This window comes from Bacillus rossius, assembly GCF_032445375.1.
Source record: "Bacillus rossius redtenbacheri isolate Brsri chromosome 9 unlocalized genomic scaffold, Brsri_v3 Brsri_v3_scf9_2, whole genome shotgun sequence".
In the NCBI taxonomy this organism is placed as follows: Eukaryota; Metazoa; Arthropoda; class Insecta; order Phasmatodea; family Bacillidae; genus Bacillus; species Bacillus rossius.
In genome coordinates, this window is record NW_026962013.1 from 32,752,601 (window position 1) to 32,777,959 (window position 25,359).

General features: G+C 35.8%; 1 protein-coding gene across 3 annotated transcripts in view; it reads right to left on the bottom strand.

Moving 5' to 3' along the window:
* Positions 1–25,359, bottom strand: part of LOC134543191 (general vesicular transport factor p115) — a 45,329-nt gene that overhangs the window by 17,072 nt on the left and 2,898 nt on the right. For all 3 annotated transcript variants that reach the window (XM_063388083.1, XM_063388085.1, XM_063388084.1), the window contains exons 4-15: positions 23,065–23,233; positions 20,194–20,290; positions 18,692–18,893; positions 17,035–17,138; positions 14,044–14,273; positions 13,052–13,206; positions 10,304–10,509; positions 8,023–8,145; positions 7,110–7,220; positions 4,794–4,974; positions 2,597–2,787; positions 1,333–1,518 (exon numbers count right to left, since the gene is read on the bottom strand). In XM_063388083.1, the coding sequence (XP_063244153.1) occupies positions 1,333–1,518; positions 2,597–2,787; positions 4,794–4,974; positions 7,110–7,220; positions 8,023–8,145; positions 10,304–10,509; positions 13,052–13,206; positions 14,044–14,273; positions 17,035–17,138; positions 18,692–18,893; positions 20,194–20,290; positions 23,065–23,233 (1,955 nt within the window). The remainder of the gene's footprint in view (positions 1–1,332; positions 1,519–2,596; positions 2,788–4,793; positions 4,975–7,109; positions 7,221–8,022; positions 8,146–10,303; positions 10,510–13,051; positions 13,207–14,043; positions 14,274–17,034; positions 17,139–18,691; positions 18,894–20,193; positions 20,291–23,064; positions 23,234–25,359) is intronic.

Below are 25,359 nucleotides of genomic sequence, written 5' to 3' on the forward strand. Positions count from 1 at the left end.
AACTAAAACTAAGATTTTTTTTAAATATAGTTTACTATCACACCTCTTTAAGTTTACATTTAGTTCTCTATTTCATTTGTGGGTTAAAGATATTTTTTTTATGGTTCACACCCATTTGATGTCAGAGCAGGTTTTGGAGTTTATGCAGCTGATATTTAATTTTATATTTATTTATGAAACCGCCACCAAAACACGCTGTTCCTGGTGGGGTGTGGGGGCTGACACTATTCACTGGTAATGACAGTAGTAGCGTCAGATTGGTTAATTGGATTTTAACATCTTATTAAAATAAAAATTATTGGAAATGTTAATACATATCACTGACCAGGGATATCAAGAAAACAATCGACAATGACTTATAAGAACATAAGTAGTCTACACACACACACACACCTCTGCAGGTAAGATGTTGAAGAAGCTGTATATTACTTTTCTTTCCATCTGGTTACCTAGTATGTTAATACACAAGTACAATTTTCAAAAATTCTTTCTCTGAGACATTACATTAAAATATATAGCCAAAAAAAATTAAAATGATAGTTTTAGTAAATTTTTACTCACTAATAGTTATCATAAGTTTTGCATATTTTTTGGTGAGTTGAATCTTTAATCGGCTCTTTGCAGCCGTAAATTTCACGATCTCATTTAATCTGTTTCATCTAATGTTTGTACTGAGATACATGAGAAAATAATAACTCTTTAATTATTCATTGCTGCCACATTCATTGCTGTTTTACAATGCCCTGCATTAAATTTTTGACACAATTTTGAAGGACATTTAGTGACAAAACAGGATGTCCACAAAAATCTATATTATTTATATTTACTTAACTTTCCATTACCCAAATTTAAAATTTACCAGACTAATATACGTATTATTAATAATTTACCTATTGGTGATATTCTGAGATAATATAAAATTAAGAAAATATACCCTTCACTGTTATGCAAGCTTTCACATAATTACAACTTTACAACCATTACACTTAATCTGAAACTAGAATTATAGTACAAAACTGACAATTCCAACAGAAACATACATAAATCATTATATAGTAGTGTAAGACCATAAAAAAAATGTTACCACAATCTGTGTGATTGCATAATTGAGCATGACGTCTTCCCCTCAATTTACTGTAACTGGGGAAGTTTTCATGATTTTACCTGGATTTTAAGTAATTTTCCTGACTTTACCTGAACCAATTTAAAACTTCCCTAATTTCCCTGATTTTCCCTGAATTTCCAGAATGTGGACATCCTGCACAACGTAACAAATATACCGAAGCTGCACACTGTCCATAAACCAAAAGGTGGTAAGTAAGAAGGACTAACCAGTTTGTGTAACAGAGCATCCTCAGAGTTGTACTGATTGTGTGCCGGGGAGTCACCGCCGTCTCGCTGCTGACTGGAATCTGCCGTCCGACCGTCGGGACCCAGACCGGCGAGCGCCTGGGCCCTCAGCAGCTTGTTCTCGTCCCGCAGCTGAGACACCGTGGCCATCAGCTCTTCCATGTGCGCCTGAAAGTCAAACCCAGCGTTGCACGTCAAATGACAGCAAATGACATCTACGAATGCAGGCATACTACCAATCCATATTAAAAAAAAAAAAAAACATACTAGTATGCATCTATTATGCTGTATATTGACTTACATTACGGTGTTATTACCATTTTATTACTAATTATCATATAATATTGCCTCTATTTATTAGTGAGGCCAAGCTACAGTAAAACCAAAACCTCAATTCGAAATTTTGAAAACACTAATTATTTTTGTTTGTTCTACACAAGACAGTGTTAGCTGTAATCTTATTTCAACTGAAAGTTCGACAGATTTACAATACAATGACCCTAGAACTACATAGGTGCATAAGTATGTATATTATATTCCTTTGACCACATCAAAGTCATTAAGACTTCAATTGTGGTTACACTCATTCCAGTTATTTTAATGCAATATGCAGCACCCAATAATGTCCAAGCATGCAGGGGCTGTATCCGAAAAGAGCTGCTGAACATAAATCTTGTCAACAGCAAGGCTTTTTTAAGGGCGGGGGCACAGGGAAATTAAAATTTTAATTCTTGTTTATCCTAACTCAACCCAAAAGCAAGCAAAATTAATTTTGTAGCAATTTTATGTACTCAAAGATTTAAAATTTTTAATGAATAACAAAACAGATGAAAATGTTATAAATTAAAATGGTAATATTTGAAAACCAAAATTAAATTTTGTAGTTTCACTATGAGAACAGGGTTTTAAACAGTTAAATAATTGAAGACCTCCATTGTAAATAGAAATAATTCTCAAAAAATAAATATCACTTTTCATGTGCTGATAGTGAGATGTGTACATTATCTAAGATTAATTTTAGGTTACAAATTTTCTTTTTTCCTACCAATTTCCTACATATTAAATTCACAGAGACCGAAACTCACAAGAACGTTGATTATCACCATTTAAAACAAGAGGTCTTCAAACGTCTGGAATAAAATAGCTACAATAAAAATCGTGCACCTCTTCCTTGAACACCTTCTGAACACGCCACTACCCAACAGCGAGAACAATGCCGGAGCAACCTGGACGTGCTCCCTCTCACCCGGGCTGCGTTCCTCTCCTCCGAGAGCGCGTTGACCGTGGAGCCGAGCTCCTGGAGCCTGCGGTCCTGCTCCCTGATGAGCTCCTTGTACTGCAGCAACAAGCCGTTCTCGGACGCGGACAGCGAGAGCTCCGACGACCCGTTCACCAGGTCGTTCTGGGGCTTCAGGGTGACAGCCTTCACAATCATACCTTCGTGGCAGAAGATACATAACAGTTAACAAGCATGAATACAGAAACAAAAAAAAAAATTGTAGTCTTGATGCTAAGAAAATATTCACATAAAACACAAATTACAATTTTTTTATTAATAAAATGGGAATCACATCTGGTGCATGTCACAAAAAATTTAAAACAATATAAAAAACTGTAATATATAAATTCAGTCTCACTTGGCCTGAAACTTAAATGTGCATGGAAAATTAAGTCAATCATAAAATGTTTTGTATTTATTTCTAGAAGATCCAAAAAATATATAGGTTCATAACTATGTAACACAAATTTTTTTTCACTTCTTTCTCTTTCACATTGTGAACAATGCTCCAATAATTTCTTACAAGTGAAGATAAGCATAACATTTACATAGTAGGAAATTGCATGAAGTTTCTTGCTTATCATTCGCGCCACACTTTACTGAAAAATAAATTGATACCCAGAAGATAACATGTTATTGCAAAATTTTAATTTGTGAAACATACTTTTCAATTACTATAGATGAGAGCTGTGAGATTGCTTATGGTATAATGCTAAGATCGTTGTACCTATGTTCTATCACAAAACCCAAACAATATACAATCAGGGAAGAGGAAGCAAGATGAAAAGGTGGGGGAAAGTGTGACGTTTGGAGAGTGTTTGTGTTTGATGACAAAACATAGAAGAAACCACTTTGCGCAACAATTTTTTTTAGCTATTTGTATTTGCCCTTTACTATTTGAAGGTAGTCTGGCCAGGCTGATCAGTGATTACTGATTAGATCTTCTGGCCAGAATTCCAAAGGTTCTGGATTCAATTACCAACCAGGTATAGGAATTTTTCACTTGGGGAAATATTTTCTTCCTAGGTTCAGGATAGTGTGTGTGTTATTGTCCCATTACCTCCGTACCTCAGAAGACAATGGTAAGCCACCGCAAAATCTCTTGGCTAGTACGCCCCAGTGACGCCATGGCCATTACCCCACGGAGATGACTGGAGATCACAATAAGCATCCAGGCCTATCAACTCACTATTATTACTTGAAGGCAGATTCAACATGTGTGAAGAACTGAGGACCAACTCGCAGAATACAAGTTTAGACAAACAGCACTTTACAAATTTACTTCTATCATTAATGTCAGTGCACTCTAATTCTAGGGCAAACTTCCACGCATTAGAGGTGGAAGTTGACTGCTGCAGGCGGTTGTATCAGATGCTACAGTCTTAAAAAATTTTCTTTTGGTACAATGTCTTGTTCACAGCCAGGTCATTAAGAGATGATAACACACAACCACACAACAAAAAATACTGGAAGAGGAATTGGCCATGGTCTACTGTAAAAAAAAAAACCATTCCAGGATTTTTTTCCAAGTGACATTTAGAAAAATCATGGAAAAAAGAAATAAAGATAGCCGAACGGGAATCCGAACCAGCGAGAGTCCTGTGCCTAGCCACTTGAGCCATTCTACAGTCTTCAATATGTATGTTTCATAAAAAAAAAAAATCAGTTCTTGCTTTGAATATATATATATACTGTATAGAAGTCGCGAGTGGATAGAATTTACTCTACGTTTTTCAGGAGCGTATGATGAGCAGCTTGGGAACTTCACCGCTGCAGGGCACTGCCGTAACACCCTATATCGTCTTAGGTTGTTATTTACACGTTAGAGCGTAGCACTGTCGCCCGCTGTCATTCCCCCGCACCCCCCACCCAACATTCACTGCAGCTCCAAGGTCGTTCAACGGGAGTTTGTGCGTCACAAAACTGTAGGGATGAGAGGTGGGGTAGAGTGTGGAGGACAATGCATGTTTGCGGGAGTGTGGGGAAGGGGTGTTCGAAGAGTTCGACACTTGTCCGCTAGGGACCACCACAAGTCGATGCCCTAGAGATGGTGGCAATTGCGGCGGTGAATTGACCAACTACCTCAAAACCGTATTAGAAATGTTAACCTGGGCTGGCGGCTTCTATACAGTATATATATTCAAAGGCTCGACCGTCCAATCACCTTCCAGGGCTCGGTACAGCTTGCAGAACTCGTGGTCCAGCAGCAGCTCGCCCGGCTGCCTGGGGCGCAGCTGCGGGTGCTTCACGGCCTTGCTGTACACCTCGTGCTTCGACACCTCGCACAGCTTGTCCAGGAACATCTCCAGGCCGATCCGGTTCTCCACCAGCTTCTTCAGGTTCTCCTGCGGCAGCGTCCACGGTCCCGTCACACCCCCTTTCCCGGCACTTTACGACCCAACCGCTGGAAGGAAACCCGCTGTTATGTGCACACACTCAGGGCCGGCGCGTCCATATAGGCGAACTAGGCAACCGCCTAGGGCGCCAAGTAGCTGGGGGCGGCGCAGCACGACACATAACAGCTGATACAACATGTTTAACGATTATTGAAACTAGATGAACATGGATTTTTGTAACAGTTTGGAATGTTTATATTGATATAAGTAATTATTTACAGTCCACGGTGACCCGTTTATGATTTGTAATAAGTAAAAAAGTAAAAAAAAAACACACAAGCCTGCTTACATTTGATTGTTGACAAAATCTTAGGCTTACGTGATGTATTTTGAGGCAAGGAAAATTTTTTCGGGGTGTCCTGGTGGGGGGGGGGGGGGGAAATTAAGGTTTTTCGCATAGGGCGCCAATTTACCTTGCACCGGTCCTGTACACACTATAAACTAGGTTGAAACTGGTGTGTATGAACCGAATTAAACTTTTGAGCTGTTGGTGGCACTGACCATTGAAAGATACCATTAGTCAGTCAGCCTTTCTTTTATTGGTCACGTGCAGAACATGGTGTGAGTGTGTTGCAACGTTGTGAAGGACAATGGGTGTCCTGTGGCACACAATTCTGACACCGAGATGTTTGACTATCGCGGTATATTAAGTGTGGATAAGATTTACTAACTACAATGTAAGTGAATGCGTGGTACTCTGATCAAAATTAGATTTTTTCCATTCGAACAAAGGAACTGTCCTGTACAATGGTAAACGACCACCATCTGTGAATTGATAATAAAATAATGTGTTCACACTGTAAGTATGGTTTGGATTGGTTTCACTTTCATACAAAGGCTTACATCAATGGGACCTTTCAAGATTATAGAGGGTTCCAAACCAATTGGTCATGCCCAGTGTGCTGAGATCAACCCGTGAACACCACCACATACGCGTGACACGTTAGTGATCACAGCCACAGCCAACAAGGACTCACCCTTGTGCTCTGGTATAAGCCCTTTTAGGAAGGCAGCATACAAAGAAAAGTAGCTTTTTTATAATACATTTAAAATTTGTGCCTTTTAAAATTTGTTTGTATTAATTTCTGTACATCACAATATAATCTAGAGCATTATGTCAAATAACCATCTATTAGTACCTTTGAGTGTTACAAGCCATTCTGTTAGAATTTTAAATGAAAATATGAATTGCCATTATCAAAACAAACAATAATTTGTGATATTACCTTCTGAATGAAAATTAACCACACAAGGAAATTAACTTCTTGTTGTAGCAAAAAGTCTTGTTTTCAATACTAAGTGAAACAGTTTTAGTGATGTGTGCGCAAAGTTCATTTTCTGTAGCTTCCTATAGTAAAGTGGATAAATATTTTTATCAAAAAAATAAAAACTTTTTTCAGTAGACAGGTGTCTTGGGAATAAAATCTAACTGCAAAAAAAAAAAAGAACACCTGTGCTGAGCCTGACCAACTTGGTGTCTTATGCAGCAATGCAATTGTAACATCCCAGGATACTGCCCTCCCCACTTTCTAAATAAGTTTATTAAAGATTATAATCAGAAATTATATATGGCTAGGTTTTTTGGTATGATTTAAATAACAGCTGTTTATCCTTTTGAGAAGTATTTGTGGCTTTGCAAAAGTTTTTATGAACATAGTTTACATTTGTTAACTTTTTTTTAAGCAAACAATATATTTGATGTACGTCCCCTAATATTTAGGAAAGTAGCTATATCGGTTTATCTTGCTACACGTGGCTCAGCCAGAGATTATTTACACATTTCTGTTCATCGACTTCCATTCCATTTTCATGAAATTACACCTACTAAATGTTGTAAACCGAGAGCTATGATGTTTACACACCAAAAATAATCTTAGGAAGATCAGCCATGCAATTAAAAAAATTGAAGGAAATCACAAACATAAAAAGTATTTAAATTTTAAAAAATCATGATTATTTTTTATTATAAATGATAACATTATTTCCTTAATATTTAAGGTCATTAATAATTCAAGATCAATTTAATTTAAGTTCCTAATTTGTTAAAACAGTAGAATGCTACAAACATATTTTAAGTACGTTACCTTTGAAAAAGCAGGCACAGAGTCATCATTAAAACAGATGCACAGACCCATCAGGAATGCACATAAGCCTTGGACAATTTCTTCTGTGTCATCGTGTTCATTTGATGCAGCCTGTTAAAAAAAAATATGCAGAAATTTCAAAATAAAGAACTTAAAGCAAATACACTAGAGACTAATACCGGACAGCTTTATACCAACAACACGGGCTAGTGTGTGAAAAAAAACCTAGCTGCAAGAGGTGTGACAACAAAATAATTATATAGAACATTTTTAGATTGTATATCCATTACATTATTTGGTGTCAAATATTATTAACTTATTTTTAAGAAATTTGAAGCATTGGAGGTTTGTTTTTATTCATAAATCTTGTATAATGAGTGAAAAACACTTTTTCTAAGAGAAAAGAGTGTTTTTCTTTGATATATAATGTTGGTACTATATGTATTAAACAGATAAGATTGTTTTGTTCATACTGGGCATACAATCTGCCATCTATCGAACTGACGTCACAATGATGCCAGGTTTTCACACAAAAATCTAGAAGTGCTTCGGTATTAGTCTCTAGCGTATTTTCAAATTAAGTACAATTAAATAAAACATAAAGATTAAATTTAAATTCTAAACATCAACAAGCAAAGTAATTATTAATATTAGAAGATAACATTTTTATAATCTAAGATTTGTTTGATGCTGCTTAATATTATGATTTAAATTACATGTGCAATGTGAAGTTTCACCTTGCATTTAGGTGTTATGTGGTGCACCAACAAGCATTATGGGTAATTTCCATTTTATTGCAATTCACGGTAATAACCTTGCCTTGACTAACCAGTGGACACGGTGATACATGGCTGGGGCAACAGGGTCTTTTCACTACTGACGACTCTTCGACCGCAGGCGACGTGACACTCACCTGTGTCGTGAGGTACGGGATGCTGGTCGGGATGGAGAGGAACTGCTTCACAGCCACCGGACAGTGAGACAGCCACGTGCTCAGCAGGATGAGGATCCCCAGCTTCGACTGCACTTTGTTGCACTGAAACATCCGCCATCGCCCCATCGCACTCTCGCCACATCGTGATCATTTCAGGAAATGACACACGTTGCAGGCTGATGTCTAAAAAGACTTCCAAAATTCTTCTTTTCCCATTATTCAAACTGAATTTTGAAATGAATATACAGAATTAAACTTTTTTTTAATGGACATTTCACAGGAGTCCAAGAAAATCTGATGTAAAATACAATAAAGACATTTTAGTTTACACTCGTGCATAAAACTTTGATCATGTGTGATCTACTTCTTAGGAAAAATGCCTGAGACATCAGTTATTCTAACATAAATTATTATTGGTCGCAATTATATGAATTTAAAAAGAAAACGTTGTACACGTATTACTTTAAATAGAGCATTATATCACATGAACAGTGAGGGATTGTAGTGTGATGTTACGAACAGCTGTGACAGCTAATAAATATAAGGTTTCCGATGTTAATATTGCAACTATTGGTACCGAATAATTAAAAAAAAGCATACCTTTTTATTTGAAACGTATTATTGATTATCAAGTAACTTTTTCTACTCAAATTAAAATTTTTCAATACTTGCATATCCCTAATGCCTAATATGCTGTAACCAAATCAGCCTCACACAAAGCACCACAGGAAGTGACAAAAATTCCAATAGTACTTAAAAAAATTAACCCTCCAATTATTCTAAGAATTTTTTAAAAATAATTATCATATTCGAGGAAGCAACAAGCAGAAAAGTAACACCAAACTGAAAAACGCAATACCTCTTTATTTTTTATTCCTTTCTCTTCTTTGCATGTTGTTATCAACTAGATAATATAAAGTAAGAGGTATACAAAACAATTACAGGATTTGTGTAAGGAATCAGCTATGTAGGTATTCACGAAACTTTTCTGGACACCAATGGGAAATCGTAATTCAACTTAACCAGACACAAATTCGACCTTGCTCCACACATTTTATTCTAAAATCAAGTTTGAAAAGTAGGGGTGCGACGAATATGTGGGAAAAAAATTTTTTGTTAGGTAAACTTATTCATAAAAACAAAACCCGTTCCTGGAAAGTACGTTTATTTAAACAATTTATATTAATAATTCATTAAACAAAAACCTTTCTTCAACTTTAAATAGAAAAACCAAAACTCTAACGCGAACGCAAGCCACTTGAATCTGACGTGAACTAAAATGTCGTAGTACACACGTGCCACGAAAGAATGCAGGCTATCAAATGTAGTTAACTCGGCACCTGCCAGAGAGCGCGTGTTGCATGCGATCGGCGAGATATCAATATTTGACTGCGTGCGCGCGCTCTATACGGGAAGCAACATAACCAAACATGAATGATGCGCTGGCTAAATTTTTATAAGTGGTACGCCGCGGCAATGCAGACAATGAGATAAAGGCAATAACGTTTAAAAACGTCTTTAAAAGAAAATTTACTTGTCAGACAACTTCGTATTTCCGTTAATTAAATAAATAAGTGGTAATGACCAAATTAAACTTTAGATTTCTACTTTAAAATACATCGTTTTATATGGAAAAGATACCAACATCGGTACACCGCGGCGACACAGACGATCTGATAAAGAAAATAACGTTTAAGAACGTCTTTAAAAGAAAATTTACTCATCGTACAACTTCGTATTTCCGTAAAAATAAATAAGTGGTAATGACCGAATAAATATTAGATTTCTACTTTAAAATACATCGTTTTATACGGAAAAAATAACTACACAAAGCGCTCGGCATCTACTAGCGGGACCAAAAACATCATGCGAGTTTACGCGAGAAGTTATTTTTATCCCAATTTTGATGACGGCCTAAAATATGGGTGCGGCGATTACGAGAGTGCGACGATTATGCGATAAAAGAGGGTTAATGACAAATGATGTAAATGAATATCCAGAAGACTCCTTTGAAAATACATATGATTAGTAGTATAATTAATTGTACACTATTCCCATTCCCCTGGCCAAGAAAAAAATTATCGATGGTGGGAAAGGCAAGACTCCAGTCACACCGCCATAAGGCTGGTTACGACCACAAAAATTAAAACTTATTATAAGTAAAGGTAGCAGGTATATTAAATAATATTTTCAATGTCAACAAGCCCGGTAGTATCAATCTGGCAACAGTACTGCAGTCCAAGGGTGAGGCTGACCGCACCTGCTGCAGCAGCAGGGCGCACTGGTGCAGCAGCGAGACCGGCTGGGTGCCCACGTTCGTCGCCAGCAGCACCCGGAGCAGCTGCTCCTTCTGGGCGGGGTTCTCCACCAGGGCGTGGGAGAGAGCCACCGCCGAGAACCAGTTCGAGAGGGCGTCCCCGCTGAACAGGCCCCCGCAAAGCAGCTGGCCGCTCGTCAGGCTGACCACTGGGCCGGCCAAACACAACACCTCAGTCCGACACAGAGCACACACACCCCCCCGCCCCCCCGACACGAGTTCCCGTTCCGGTACACCCATTCTGGTCTTGGTTTTCCGTAGTTTCACAAGATCATTAATGCTGGAATGGTTTCTGAATGTAGCTCATTGATAGGGACCTGACATTTTCGCAAATGGTGGTTACAAATATGTTATAATACTATGACTACAATTTAATTGTCACACACATAAATATCTACAAAAAAATGGTTAAAACACTCATTTTTCTATGACAGATGTATTTTCTTACAGATGTCTACGTCCTAACCTAAACAAGCGCCGTTTTAACATCTCACGCAAAAGAAATTAAATCTTAAGCTACCAATCGATAGTATGTTTTTATGCATATGGGTACAGTGATATTGCCATGTTGATGGAAGGGAAAAAAGTTTGAGCAATGCTCTATGGTGTAAATAAAAAAAATAACCTGAAAAATACTCACTCATGCACGTGCGAAATAGTTTAGCCTTGGTATTAGTTCTATGGCCCCAAAAATTATGTGTATTTGTTTTTACCACGTCGGATTAAGTTTACACATGAGAAAAGTAAAAACCTATTCTTGTACATCCAAGTACTGTATATTTGATTCTGTGGTTTTCTCATGAGAAAACATTGAAATTTTATCAGAATAGCACCACTGATTGTTTACTTGCGCTCCTGGTATGGTGTTTTCTGATGATTCCATGCGATTTTCATAAACTTAAAATGCCAAAACCTAAAAAAATAAAACATTTTGCCATAATACTGCCACTGTACAAGCGCTTTCAATATGTAGAATTGAATTTTATATTATCTTCTGTGTGATTTCGTGTAAGGACATGGTGAAGTGCTTGTTTCTTCTCAAAGATTAATTTCAACAGTAAGTGCTCTCTTTGCAAACAAAAATGCCAAAAATACTGTTAATATCTGAACGCGAACGGAAAAACAAGGAAGATGGGTGCTACATCTTGGACCAAAATCTGAGGAGTGGCTTCGTAAGGACACTCATAAAAAAAAAAACATACAAACACAGAAACACAAAAGACAGAAAGTTCTACATTGGATATATCAGAGAAGGTTTTTAGAAGGATACCTTTCTTTCTAAAAACTAGTTCAAGCTACTTCACAAGAAGAAAGAATATTTTGGATGGGTTGAAGGAAATCGCAATGACTTCTCAAAGAATGCCATTTCTGCTGTTTGGATTCCACCATTTTCAGGCACATTTTGACCGACTTGAAGACAAATATGAAAGAGGAGAACATTGAAATAATGCTTGTGTCATATTACTCCACTGCAGGATTATAAATTAACAAAACGTTTGGCACATCACTACATTCATATGAAGGGGTTTTCCTGTAATTTTATTACAATTATTTCTCTCTTGCATTTTTCTTGGGTCACCAAATATCCCACAAGATACTAATTACTAAAACATTATTTTTGAACTGTAACCGGTTATGCAAGTGATCATAAATATGAACAACTACGTAAACATTTTAGGGCTATTAGATAATATTTAATTAATTTTTGTTGTGAAAATTCGAGATGAAACATAAAATGCAAAAGAGCTATCATTGTAATTTGACAGGACAAGCCCTCAAATCAAAGAAATGACAGTAAAACGAAATAAAAAACATGGCATGTGAACAAGCAAGATTAACGCGTCAAAGTTGAGTTTTCCATCTAGCGCAGGTATAATGGGTTCCAAAAATGTTCAATTAAAGGTGCATCACTATTGGTATGGCAATAGATCATTGATAACCAAAATCAGGATGGGCGAGCCAGAATTGGAACCTGGGTCCTTATGTACGAGGGTCCAGTGTTTCGCCATTATGCCACCTTGCTCTATCTTCTGCGTTGTAGAACTGAGACCGTACTAAGATTATGATAATCAAAAAAAGAGTACGCTCTGGGACACAGCCAAGGTGAGGTCCGTGAGGTCAGTACCCCTCCCTTCCAAGATTTAAAAACTAATCAACAAAGACATTATAAAATTACAGCAACTTAGCTAATTAAGATTACGAGATTATTTTAAGAGGAGTATAGTAATCCATAGTAAGATATGATTAATTTCCTACCTATTATAACCATAATTATTGTATTTTCAAGTATTCTATATTTAATTCTGGTTTGCACACATGTTACTGTAAGCACATCTTTTGTACAAATTTCAAATGAGTAATTCATTTTTTTAATAACGTTAACATGACCTGTTTTAATGAAACCATCAAATAATTGTATTAATGACAAATTATTTTTAAAAAAATTATTAAAACCAAAAATGATAGGTTTAGGTTTATTTTCTCAAGCATAATTATCACTTATATTTCTGTACGTAAACCTTGGAGTTCGAAAAAATTACTATTCATTGTGATTTTAGAGTGACAAAATTTTATGATTCAACTGTAAAGAAAAAATTACTCATAAAAAATGAAAACACACTTATACTGGACCCTCTCCTTCACAAAATCCTGGCTACGGCCCTGGTACGCTAAAATGTCTGCAAAACTCACCTTCTGTCGTGGACGGCAGAAGAGTCTGCACCAACTGCGACTGGCCGATCTCGTTCTTGAACAGGAAGCACTGGAAGCAGTACAGCACGGAGCAGCGCAGGACGAACGGCTGCTTCTCGTTCACCATCGACATCAGCAGAACGACTATCGCAGACCTGAACGACCAACAAACAGCAGAGTCAAAAATTTTGTTAATGAAACCTGGAAATACAGCCGAATTTGCTTTTAACCCAAATTAATTCTGTAACTCGAAATATCATTTGTAAAGCAAACAATATAAGATTAAAAATATTCTAGTTATATTTTTTAACACATATATATCAAAATCCATAGCTATCCATAAACAATCCACGAGTAGATAAGAGAAAACTATTAATGATGAAATGGATAAACTAGTTGGTTAAATTAAACCAAACATTTTTAGTTTCATCTACATATATATTTTTTAAAGGGTTGGACAAAACATTCTTATCAAAGCAAAACAATACTTGAAAACTGTTACGATGTTTATTTTCAATTAGAACTTTTCTATGAAGGATTAATTTGGCAAGTGGTGAACGAAACCATCAATTTTAAGATCTAAGAGTCTAATAATTGCAGGCATAATAAACTACTTACGCAAAAAGAATCTGCCAGGTGGCCAACAAACACTTTTTTGAAACTGTATTGTATGAGATTTCCTTGACACATTAACATTATTTACTAGCTTTCGGGCTGTGTAAATAGCACTTTTCATTACATATAGCATTTTTTTTTAATCACATGAACACTGCTTAGCCACTGATAGCACTGTATTGCAAACATTAACCTACAAACTGACGCCGTCTGGGCAGCTGTTTAGTGAAAGTATATACTAACCCCATCTAGCAGGAAAACTATCTACTACTACATCTACAAATGGCAGCGCTCTCTCAGACCGGTTATTTTTGCCCCCACCCCCACACAAGTAATTCCTCAACTATTGAAGTTTTCCTCTGGTTGAAGCACGCTACCTGGGTGGGCTAGACGGAGCCATCACGCTGGCAAAGTAGTCCTGGTTGCCCTGGCTGCCACGGATCACCTCCGCCACGGCGCTGATGGTCTCCGTGAGGACATCCGCCGGGACGCCGCTGGCCATCAGGATGTTGCACAGCGCCTCCAGCATGCCGCAGCTCTTCATCGTCTTCTGGGAGGAGCTCGTCACTTGCGCCGGGTTGCCCGGGCTCACCAGAGTCCGCACCACCTGCGGGCGAGACGTTCCACCTCGCGCCGTCGCGCACACACCTCGAGGTCCATCTGCGATGCAAGGCGAACCGCGGATCCGTGACAGGCAGCCACAGCTGCTGACCATTACAACATGGTGCACCGCAATGCCGACCTTGCGAAACAACTTGCGATTCACACCAGGTCACATCATACAAGGGTCCAAATGGATCATCTGGTCTGTGTGATCTGTCGAAGCTGCTGTTCGTCTGGGCTCTGTTCAAGATGGTGTGCCAGAGATGTTGGAAGTCTCTTACCTTTTTAGCTTGGACACAAACACAAAATATTACCCTACATTTTAAGTGACTTAAATCTCCTCCATGTAACTCTCTCCGTAACTTTTGTTTGATCAATTGGTTGTAATTGTTTGGTTAATTATATAAAACACTATACTCCTTATTACAGCTCTTTTAGTTCCCCCTTAAATTACCGTCAAGTACATAGCTCTTCCGCTTAACATGCTAATACCTTCCTGTACAGTTCTGCCCCTCCAAAACTAAACTATAAACAATAGCGCACATCATAACCTACTTTCCTTGCCATGTGAGAGTTACTGACTTAACAAATTAATGAATAAATCAATCAAGGTTTAATCATAGACATAGAGGCTGAGATGAATGAGGGGTGAAATAATGTTAGATGGAGCAGCAACAGAATGCATCGGTGTGGGACATGATCCGAGAAAACCTATCCTTTCTCAAAACATCCGCCATGTTTCCCACCAGCAAAAATTCCAGGACTGACCCCGCCAGAAACGGTCAGCCTATCGAACATGAACTTAAATTTCTTTTATGTAATGAAATAAGCGTTACCTGCGAAAAATATAGTCATACAAAGAGTACAGAATATAAAATACTTGGTATAGTGCTAGACTCTTATTAGAAATGGGACAAACATGTTTCATATCTTACAAACAAAATTAGAAAAATGGTGAATAATTTATTGATATAAGGTCTGTATTATCTCTTGAAGGAATTAAAATGTTTTATTTTGTATTTTTTCAGTCTGTTCTGCAGTATGGCATTCACCAAGAGAGGAATGAGCAAAATATAAATTAAACCACCATACATACCCATTCAAGGAACTTTTTAAATTTTTAAGAGTTTTTGATATTAAAAGAATGTATATTAGAGCTGCAATAATGAGTATGTATAGAAGGGAAAATCAGTTAAATTATGTAGATCATAATTATACTACACATCATAGACAGAACATATATTTACCAAACCTTCTACTTCATAAAAAAATTTCACAGAGATCTTTAGAAATTTTTCTTTCAATATCTTAGTTATTGTTCCTGAAAAATTGAAAACAAAAAATTATCTTAAAATAAATAAATATGTCATTCTTTGACTGAATAATTTAACTGATGAAGAAGTTTTTGTAATTTTTAAGTAAGTTTTTATATACTGTATTTAATTTTTTTTTTTGTATTTTTATATAGAGAATTGTTTGAAACAATGTTGTACTTTATTTTATTTTATTGCTATTTTTAACTTTAAACTTTATGAAAACTTATGTAAGATTTAAGTTATTTTTATTTATTTATTTATTTGTCAATTGTTACCATTTATAAAATATTTACATTATTCAAAATACTGCTACTTGTTTTAAGAGACTAGACGCACTCACACACAATCTTGATTTTGTGAGCACTACATTTTCATGTTTAATTTAGTGAATTGTAATCCATGTGTAAAAAAAACGACGAAAATTTAAAAAATATATATTTAGAATTGCCTTGGTAAGCTGCGAGTGATATGACGAAGGTATCTGCATTATCATAGTGGGCTTCTAAATATTTGGACACCATGTAGGCAGTGGGAAAATAAATTTTGCCATGGCAGAGGAATAGCACAAATTCAACCTTGCTGTACCACACGAGTGCAACTGTCTTAGCAAATACTGCCTCCGAGAACCATCCTCACACCAGGTCTTAAACACAATAATATATGCAAAAGTGAGAGCTAAAGGTACAGGTACCACTTCAATTGTCATGAAAGGTTGGCAAAACTTGAAAACAAGTTCTTATCAATTCTTAAAAAAAATTAAAAAATTACAGTCAACAAATGTTTAGAATTCCTCATTCAGTCCCTAAAAACTCTATGCTTAGAGAAGTTCTTTAAGGGACCCAGCCGGGTGCTGGGATGGGGTTTTTATGTGTTAAAAATTATTAAGAACTATTCAGTTCTTTTTTTAAAATATAATTTTTAAACATAAACCTACACTGTGCTTTACAGAGAGAAGAACATGGCTTTAAAATAAGAAATTGGGGATATTAACTGTATATTTGCGTTACAGTTCACTACAGTTCAATACAGTTCAATACAGTTCAATACAGTTCAATACAGTTTATATATATATATATATATATAGAGAGAGAGAGAGAGAGAGAGAGAGAGAGAGAGAGAGAGAGATAGAGATAGAGAGAGAGAAAGAGAGAAAGAGAGAAAGAGAGAGAGAGAGAGAAAGAGAGAGAGAAAGAGAGAGAGAAAGAGAGAGAGAGAGAGAGAAAGAGAGAAAGGGAGAAAGAGAAAGAGTTATAATGTGAAAAATACCTGAATGAAGCCAAATAATATTTAGCACATAAAACTAGATCTAGTGTTTCCAGATAGGGCACCATCCTTAAAAAAAATGGTACTTTAACAAAAAAAAAAGTTTACACGTCACATTTTCCTTTGTGATATCCTAAAAAACTGTGCATGGAATTAATTATATCTTTTCGGTTGACACTGACTTGCCTGAAGAACACAATGAATATTGCTGACTTTCTGTGGGGACCAGCCCTCTGCATCACTGTCCTGCGGAAGTGCGAACATAGGAGCCAGTCGCTGAATGTAACTACCTGGAAAACAAACAAAAATCTCACTTCCTATGCACACGTAACAGAGGGCAACCAGTTAACACTGATAATCTTAATAAGTTCATTTTATTTTGACATACAACCTTCCTGAGACAAGATTCACATCAGAAATGGAGCAATGTTACACAGTAGTACAACACTGGACTCGCATTCCAGAAAATTCCGGTCCAAATCCCTGTCCTTCCAGCCTGCTATCGGTTTCCTGTGGTTTCTCGAAACCATCCAGGTTAATGGAAAGATAGTGCCTTACTATATGCCACTGCCAATTCCTTCCCTTGTTCCGTGTAAAGTGTTATCGTCTCTAATGACCTCACTGTTGAAAATACGAAAACAAGTAAAATTATGTGTATAAAATGTTAAAAATTACAATATATTGTCAAAAATAACACATTCACTAATTTCTGCAGTCCAGAGATGGCAGCGCAACTGTTTATAGTTCATTTCATAAATTTAAAATTAAAAGTACTGCCACCAACTTAATAATTTTATATTCTCAAAATTTTGGGTAAAAAAACAAAAATGAAAACCATCACAAAATCAGTTCTATCTAGCAGCTTGGTAAAATAAATTGCCCATGAAACTTTATAATAACTAATTTCTAAAGAAAATCAATAATTTACCACCAGAATATCTAGAAAATTTCAGTAATATTTCATGTAAAGCATGTATTTTTATTTATATGAAATTTGTTTTGTTTTAAAGATTCAAATTTTCTAACGAAGTACTTAAAAAAAACACTATATCGTTAGATTATCATAACTTGATCAATTGTCATTTACACTTTATGAATCAACAGGTTTGAGAAAAATTTTGACGTTTTTCATTCCTTCATTATACAGGAAGACGATTTAATCCGGCATTCTATGGTTCAACACATTCTATAATCCAGCACCAACTGAGCCACTCACAATAGGATTTTTTGGAAGGATTCCAGGTGTTGACCTTGGCCGTCAGGTGGTGGCTACTGCACTGTCTGCATTTTCAGTTCACTCAGAGTTTATCCTTGCTGTTGGTTTTCATTTCAGAACAGCATTTCTTGTTTTCTAGTGGGTTTCATGCCACGTTCAACCAGGTATTTTTTTGATATCCTGTTAAAACTATATTCATATACATTCTACAATCCAGCATTATCGCTAATATAGCATGGCCATTGTTCTGACCATGCCTTTTTAAACACCTTCTTTTTAATTTCAGAATTTTTCTTTTCCACTCTAGAATTACAAGTTTATATGATGAATAAATTTTCATATTTTGACATTTTATAACATCATTTAGCTATCATTTCATGTTTGAGGTTGTTGAATTGTTAAGAAATCTTATAGTTTAGACAGTATAAAATTCTAGGTTATACTTTTTTGTATGGACATGATACTTAACAATTGAGGATCAGAATTGTTATTTTAAAATCTGCTAATTGAGACATTGTCCCTGTTCAACACATAGTTTAATTCTTTCGCTAGTTTCAAACATGAAAGACTACTTTCCTAATTTATCGGACAAATTTCTTAAGTCATATCATCAAGCAGCATATATACCTTCCTTAAAAAAGTTCTGGTTGGATGTATTATTCCTCAACAAATTCAGCATCAGCAGAAGACAGTCTTCAACAACGATGCCACCATCAGCATAGCCTTCTTCAGCTATCACATCAAACAAGCGGTCAAATGCATTCTCAAAAGCAACTATCTTCTGTATGTTAGCATTGCCTTTCGTCAGCTGAATCAGAAGCAAGAGTGCCTGCAGAAAAAACATAATGAGCAACACAAAATTTAATGAATGCCACTTTTTATTTCGTAACATAGAGAAATGATAAAACAATTATAGATTCACACAAGCTATAGAGATGAATTAAAAATTTTTACAGCAGACAAACCAAACAAGTATGGAAAACTTTCAAGAATAAAAATTATGCTGCTTCAATGCTTATACTTTTCTTCCAAGGAAGATACAATACTAACTGGGCACTGATTTTGGTGAACTTTACATGAGAGTGATCCAAAACTCAGCAACATTTTAATCAACAAACAACTGGTAAATTTGCTATTATCTCTCTCTGGAGAAACTACATTTCTTGAACTGATTCATATAGTTATAAATAGAAGCTGACGTTACTAAACCCAGTATTTAGTAAAATACCTAACATCAAACGTGTTTTTATTACATATAAGAGATGCTGAAAATACTGTCACTTAGGTAATTTATAAACATACACAGCAATACTATTCCTTGTGAAGTGTTTTCATTTAGTTTTCTACCTCTTCAAAAGAAGGTAAATTCCAGAAACTCAAAAAAAACTCTTATTAAACTAGAGTCACCATACATATTTACAAAGAATACAGCTCCTGTCTATCCCCTTGTGGTTTTCTTAAATTTCTAAATTTAAATGTGTCATATTATGCCAAGGTGACGTGTATAATTCCAAAACAGAGCTATGCTCTCCGGAACATCGTAAAATAATAATAAAAAAATAAATTCACCATTCAATATATATAATATTTATTTAGACTTGATAACAAAATGGTAAAGCTGCTAACTACATTGTCTGCTATGCTTCCCAGAATACAAAACCAATCAAGGTTTGAACCCGCCGTGAATCTGATAACTCATCTCAGGGTCGTGGACTATAAAGGAAAGGTCGTGTGATGCTCAGTAAAATCAAATAGAGGCAAAATGTAACACTGATTAATGAGGACTATAGCCAACACACAACCACTTACCACCATATCTGACACACACACATTCACAAACACCATATTCCCAGAATACAGAGGCTACAGGGCAAAGTTTCGAGCTACGTAACTATTTGCATTGCACTACTATCTCATCAACTTGTCCACTATCTTTACACACATATTTAGAAAGCAAAGAAATAATATTTTCATAAGTCTTTATCTACACAACTAAAACAACATGTGCCTGCTGTGACCACAGACTGTAAGAAAACCTGGCTGTTCCCGTCAAATGATTAAAACTGTATTACAGGAGTATATTATTCACGTAAGCACATGTTAAGTGCGTGCACACGAAAGTAACTTACATCATTCCTGATGACTTCCCTGGTGTCACCGAGGAGATCCATGAGTTTAGACACCCCCATTGGACTGACGAGAATAATCTCTTGTATGTCTTTGGGCCTGGAAAATTGCAATGCAAGCTATATAAGCTTTGATTAAATTCACACAGCTTGAATACAGCAGAAACGATACCGCTTCTTCTTAAATAACTGACATTATGCCATTATATATATTATTATCTCCAATATCATTCAACCTGTGAAACAAAACTATCAAAAGCCATCTAACACTAATCAAATCTAAAATAATTTGCTATCATGTATTTTATTATAAATTGATGGTTACAAATGATGCATACATATCTATGAAATACTAAAAGGATACTAAACAGAACAGCATCATCACGAAAAATAGAAAACCAAAGATTCATGGAAATATCTGCAGATACTCAATTCTCCTAATTAACTAATTGCAGCACTGCTCAACCGATATGGTTTTTTTTTTTTGTGTTCGTAATTGACAAGACAGAGTTTGTATGAAAGAAAATTTGTGGAAAATCCACCGGAAAATTCTGGAAAATTTGTTCAGTTTGAGAGTTTTGCTGTTACAGGTTTTCATAACAACAAATTCTGCATTAAATATTTCAGTATTTACTCAGTGGTTATATCTTTGGTACATTCAAAACCGTCACATGTTTTCATAATATACCTAACCTTAAAATTCATTGAATTCCACGTTGAATTTTTCAACGTTTTATCAGTGATTATCATTTTGTTACGAATGTGAGAGACCAGACCTTGATGCCAGGTTTGGAGCTGGCTGGCAGCCCTGCACAATCATGTGCAGCCTGCTGACTTAAGGCATGCCACGCGCGCCTGGCTGAATTACAAGGGTCATAACTAACACCCTCCCCCCTCCGCACTCCACACACCATCCTGCCTCGGCGCCATTATCTATCGCTGAGCGGCCTTGGGAATTCCACGGGCCGTGGCGTGAGCGAGCGATGCTATTCTCGACGCTTCGGGCGTCAGGTCAGTGCGGGATGACGTGACTTGCCCAACTGCTCAGGGGCGTCAGAGTTCCGCAAGGAGTGTGGCGAGAGTCAGATGATGGAGTTCCACGACAAGTTCTGCAGTGAGAGTTTTTGGCGAGAGTTCCATGAGGAGTGCGGCGAGAGTTGTGCGAAGAATGAGGTGAGAGTTCCGCGAAGACTTTTCGGCGGCTGAGTTTTTGGGCCGACAGTCTTGCCACGGTGAGGACCGGTGAGTGCCGCGAGTGTGGCGATAGAGTTCAGTAAATGCAGCGCGAGTTCCGCAACAGTTCCGAGCGAAGGGAAGTGCGACATCGGCGAAGAGGGTGAGAGACACCCCCCCTCCCCCTTACACGATAGGGGCGCGACGCGAGTTCGACTGAATCAGGAGAGTGCAGCAACTGAGTGATGCGAGACTGTTTGTGTGGACAGGCACGAGATAAGGGGCGAACCACTGTCGAGCCTAGCTCCAGTGAGGAGTGTAAATTGCAGAACTTGACAGGCATTGAGTGACTTGATGACTAATATTTTTTTAGTGCCAGTGATTTTTGATTGGACATTTTAAGGTACAATTATTTATTATTAATGTAAATATTAGTAATCAATTAAACTCTAATAAAACTTAATTGGGCTATCCCTTACGAACCCAGTTCTCCCCAATTTATAAATCGTAACACTATTTTTGGTGAATTCAAAACCGTATCATGTTTTCATAGCATAACATAACAATTAAAATTATCACACTAAAACATTCAATTGATTTCAGTTTGTAATTGATATAAATGCCATCAGTGAGGCATCAAAATATTGGTCGGCATACGCACAATGCAAGCCAACTACATGATCACTGAGTAAATGAGACTGACGAAGAGCACTACAGTCGCCAGTACATTTTTCAAGTTACATCAAGCAGATAGCTCCGTTAAATTGTATATATAGATAAAATTGTTACTATTTTCTCATAGGTAGTTGAAGACTTACAGTTTTTAGTTGCAACTGAAAAAATCATGAAATTTATATGCCAAATCATACTTTGAATTTTCTTACCTAACTTTTCATGGCACATTTACATAAATGAATACAAAGGGACATCTTCATACAGAACATTTATATTAACTCATTATTTTTCTGGTCAATTATTATCGTTCTGCCATAATCCTAGCCTACATGCTTATGCATAATCTGTATTATCTGAAACACACAAAAAAAGTTCATAGCTGAATATTTAGTTCTGTAGGATGATCCACATGTGGTCAAATGACTCTCTTAAACCACTGTCCAGCATTAGCACATATTTATGTTCTAACTCTGCAAACTGTAAAACCTTTTCAAGCTTAACTTTGTAAATGTCAATATTAATTAATAAATAAAATTTTAGATATTAGTACAACTGATGAATAACTGCACACTAAAAACAAATTTATTTTTAAATCATGAGTTTTCAGTTTGTATAAACCATTAATTTAGTAATTCTAACAACTTTGCAAATAACATGCACAACTTTAAACTATTTTCTGTTTTAATTGCAACAGAATAAAAGCATCTATCCAACAGGCTGTCTGTACTTCACAGTATAAAAAAAAATTCAGCAGAAAAAGCTACCCTCATGTGCTTTAACTAGATAGTGTGTATTAGTTTTGTAATTGAATAAGACTAAATAAGACTGTTTACTATCAAAACTATCATTAAACGTCAATTACAATCCAGCGGGAACATTTTTATTGTTCAGGAATCTCAGTTTTACGGAATATACCAAGCAATTTTTCTTTTCTTTAGTAGGACCTCTGCCTCCGCAGATACGAACACACGTGGTCCCAAGCTCGACCGCACTCTGCCATTGTGGACGAACAACGATGTTGCCTACTTGTTGGCCAGCAGACTCGTCAGCAAGCGCACAGCCGGCCAGCGGATGTGGAAGTCGTACTCTTCCAGGAAGCCCAGGACTAGGCCCACGTTGTCCGGCTGCTTGATGAATATCTCCGTGAACTGTTCGCCTATCGTCGACATGCTCGATGGACTGATGTTAGGATGCTCTGCAATCAAAACAAAAAATATATATTCACCTAATTCCCATAGTTTTTTTCTTACAGTTCAAATGTTTTCATACATGGCTGTTCCGGTACCCGACGATGGTATCAGATATCAGTCAACATATTTAGAGCATCTTTATTTAATTATTTTAAATACATCTTTAAAGGCAAATCACAAAATTTAATAACTTATGTACTTAAAAAGAAATTATGATTTTAACCCTATAAATAAGTGATGCACAATTTTAAATAAACTTGCATTTAGTTATTGAGTTTAGATTTAGAAAACAAATTACATTATAAAACATAATTATAAAAAATTATGTTTTAGGTAATTAATTGTTAATGCAGTGTGGCCAGAAATTGTAAATGTTGATTGTAGTATCAAGTATCAATGGTGGTATCAGAGTATCGTAGTGGTTTTGGAGTATAAGAAATTGGTATCGGAAAGGGCTGTATAGGAACAGCTCTATTTTATATTATACAAATTTGGTAAACATGGAAACAATTTGCAAATAAGGTGAATGGTGGGCTCTACAGCAAATATACATGATACGTGAAAAAAAATACCCCCAAAAAATCTGTTTGACAGTAAGCCACAATCTTACAAAAAAAAAGACAAACTGCAGTAGTGAATATGCATACGAATAATCACTAAAAAACTTACGAATCTTCACCATTAAGCAGTCTAATTAATTCTAGTTCATAACAAAATACCTATTGCAAATGATTAAATCAATCATGTGAAACACTGGGCTATACAGATGCCATTAAGATCAATTTCTTGTTAATGCCATGCTTGTAAAACTCTCGGACAGAATTTTACTATATTTTATAAGTGTACTAATACTGTACCAGGTAAGAAAAATTTTTTCCTTATACTGTTTGATTAAATTAATGGATTAAATATTTTGTATACATTACTACCAAACGCAGCTGGTATATCAGACTCAATTTGTTTTATTGACCAGGGTAGGTGTAAAAATAGATAGAAATATACTATGGGAGCAACAGAGTTTGCAATTGAAGAATAGATTTTTAGATACCTGATATACAAATATTAGTAATTATTTCCTGATAGTAAATCTACACATTTTAACTAACATATCAACAGCCTCATACTTGTCAGGTCAGAGAATGAGAAGATAAAATTACACACTAATACAAAAAAATTATATAAGAAAAGGCATGGATACCACTTACAATCTACTCATTCTTCAGTTTAAAAATAAAAATGTACATTTAAATTAAAGGCACTAGTAGGCCTAGTAGTCTAGTACAGCAATTAACTATAAAAAATATAGGTAACTAAAACTGTTTAAAGTATTTTTAAATAGTCATCCACAATTTATAATTGTAGGTATCTTTTGATAATTCTATCAGGTTAGAAGAAATTAAATAGCAGTGTTAGTAATAAAACTTATATTCTAACATAACTGAAGAAACTAACAATAATTATTGATGAAACAAGGGTTTAGGGCATACGGCACGTGGGTTTTTGGTAATAATTATCTAGGAGAGGGCAACATCCAATAAATATCTTAATAAAAATCTGAATATGCATTTTTTCTTCCTCTTATATTTTTTTAATAATTCAGTAAGACAACAAGGCATAATATTATTTTCCAGTACCTAGCATTTCATAGATGGATATAATTTCCACCATGTTGAATAGCTGAAACAAGAAGTTTACATGTTGTGAGTATTTAATTGTAAGTCATCACAAAGGTAAATTATTTTGTGTTTCTTTGTATTTCATAGTATGGGCAATTGATTGATTTCATAAATACATGTTTAAGGGTTTCGATTTTTATACGTGTAGCTGCATCAATAGGCCTATTATAGTCGATTTATCAAAAAAAAAGTGTAGTTGTATTAGGTGAGTTACATTTATAAACATTTTTAATATATTTTGCATACTCAATGCTAACTTAAGTGACTGTTAATACAAATTAATTGCATTTTAAATAAAGCTAACCTAACCAACCATTGACACTGTGAATTACCAGTAAACAAACATGAACTATCAAAATGTAGTTTTACAGAATAATTATAAAATATACTATGGAGTAAACAAAAATGCATTTTTGCCACTTTTAGTTCTTTTTATTATGTTCCTCTTTCCCGGA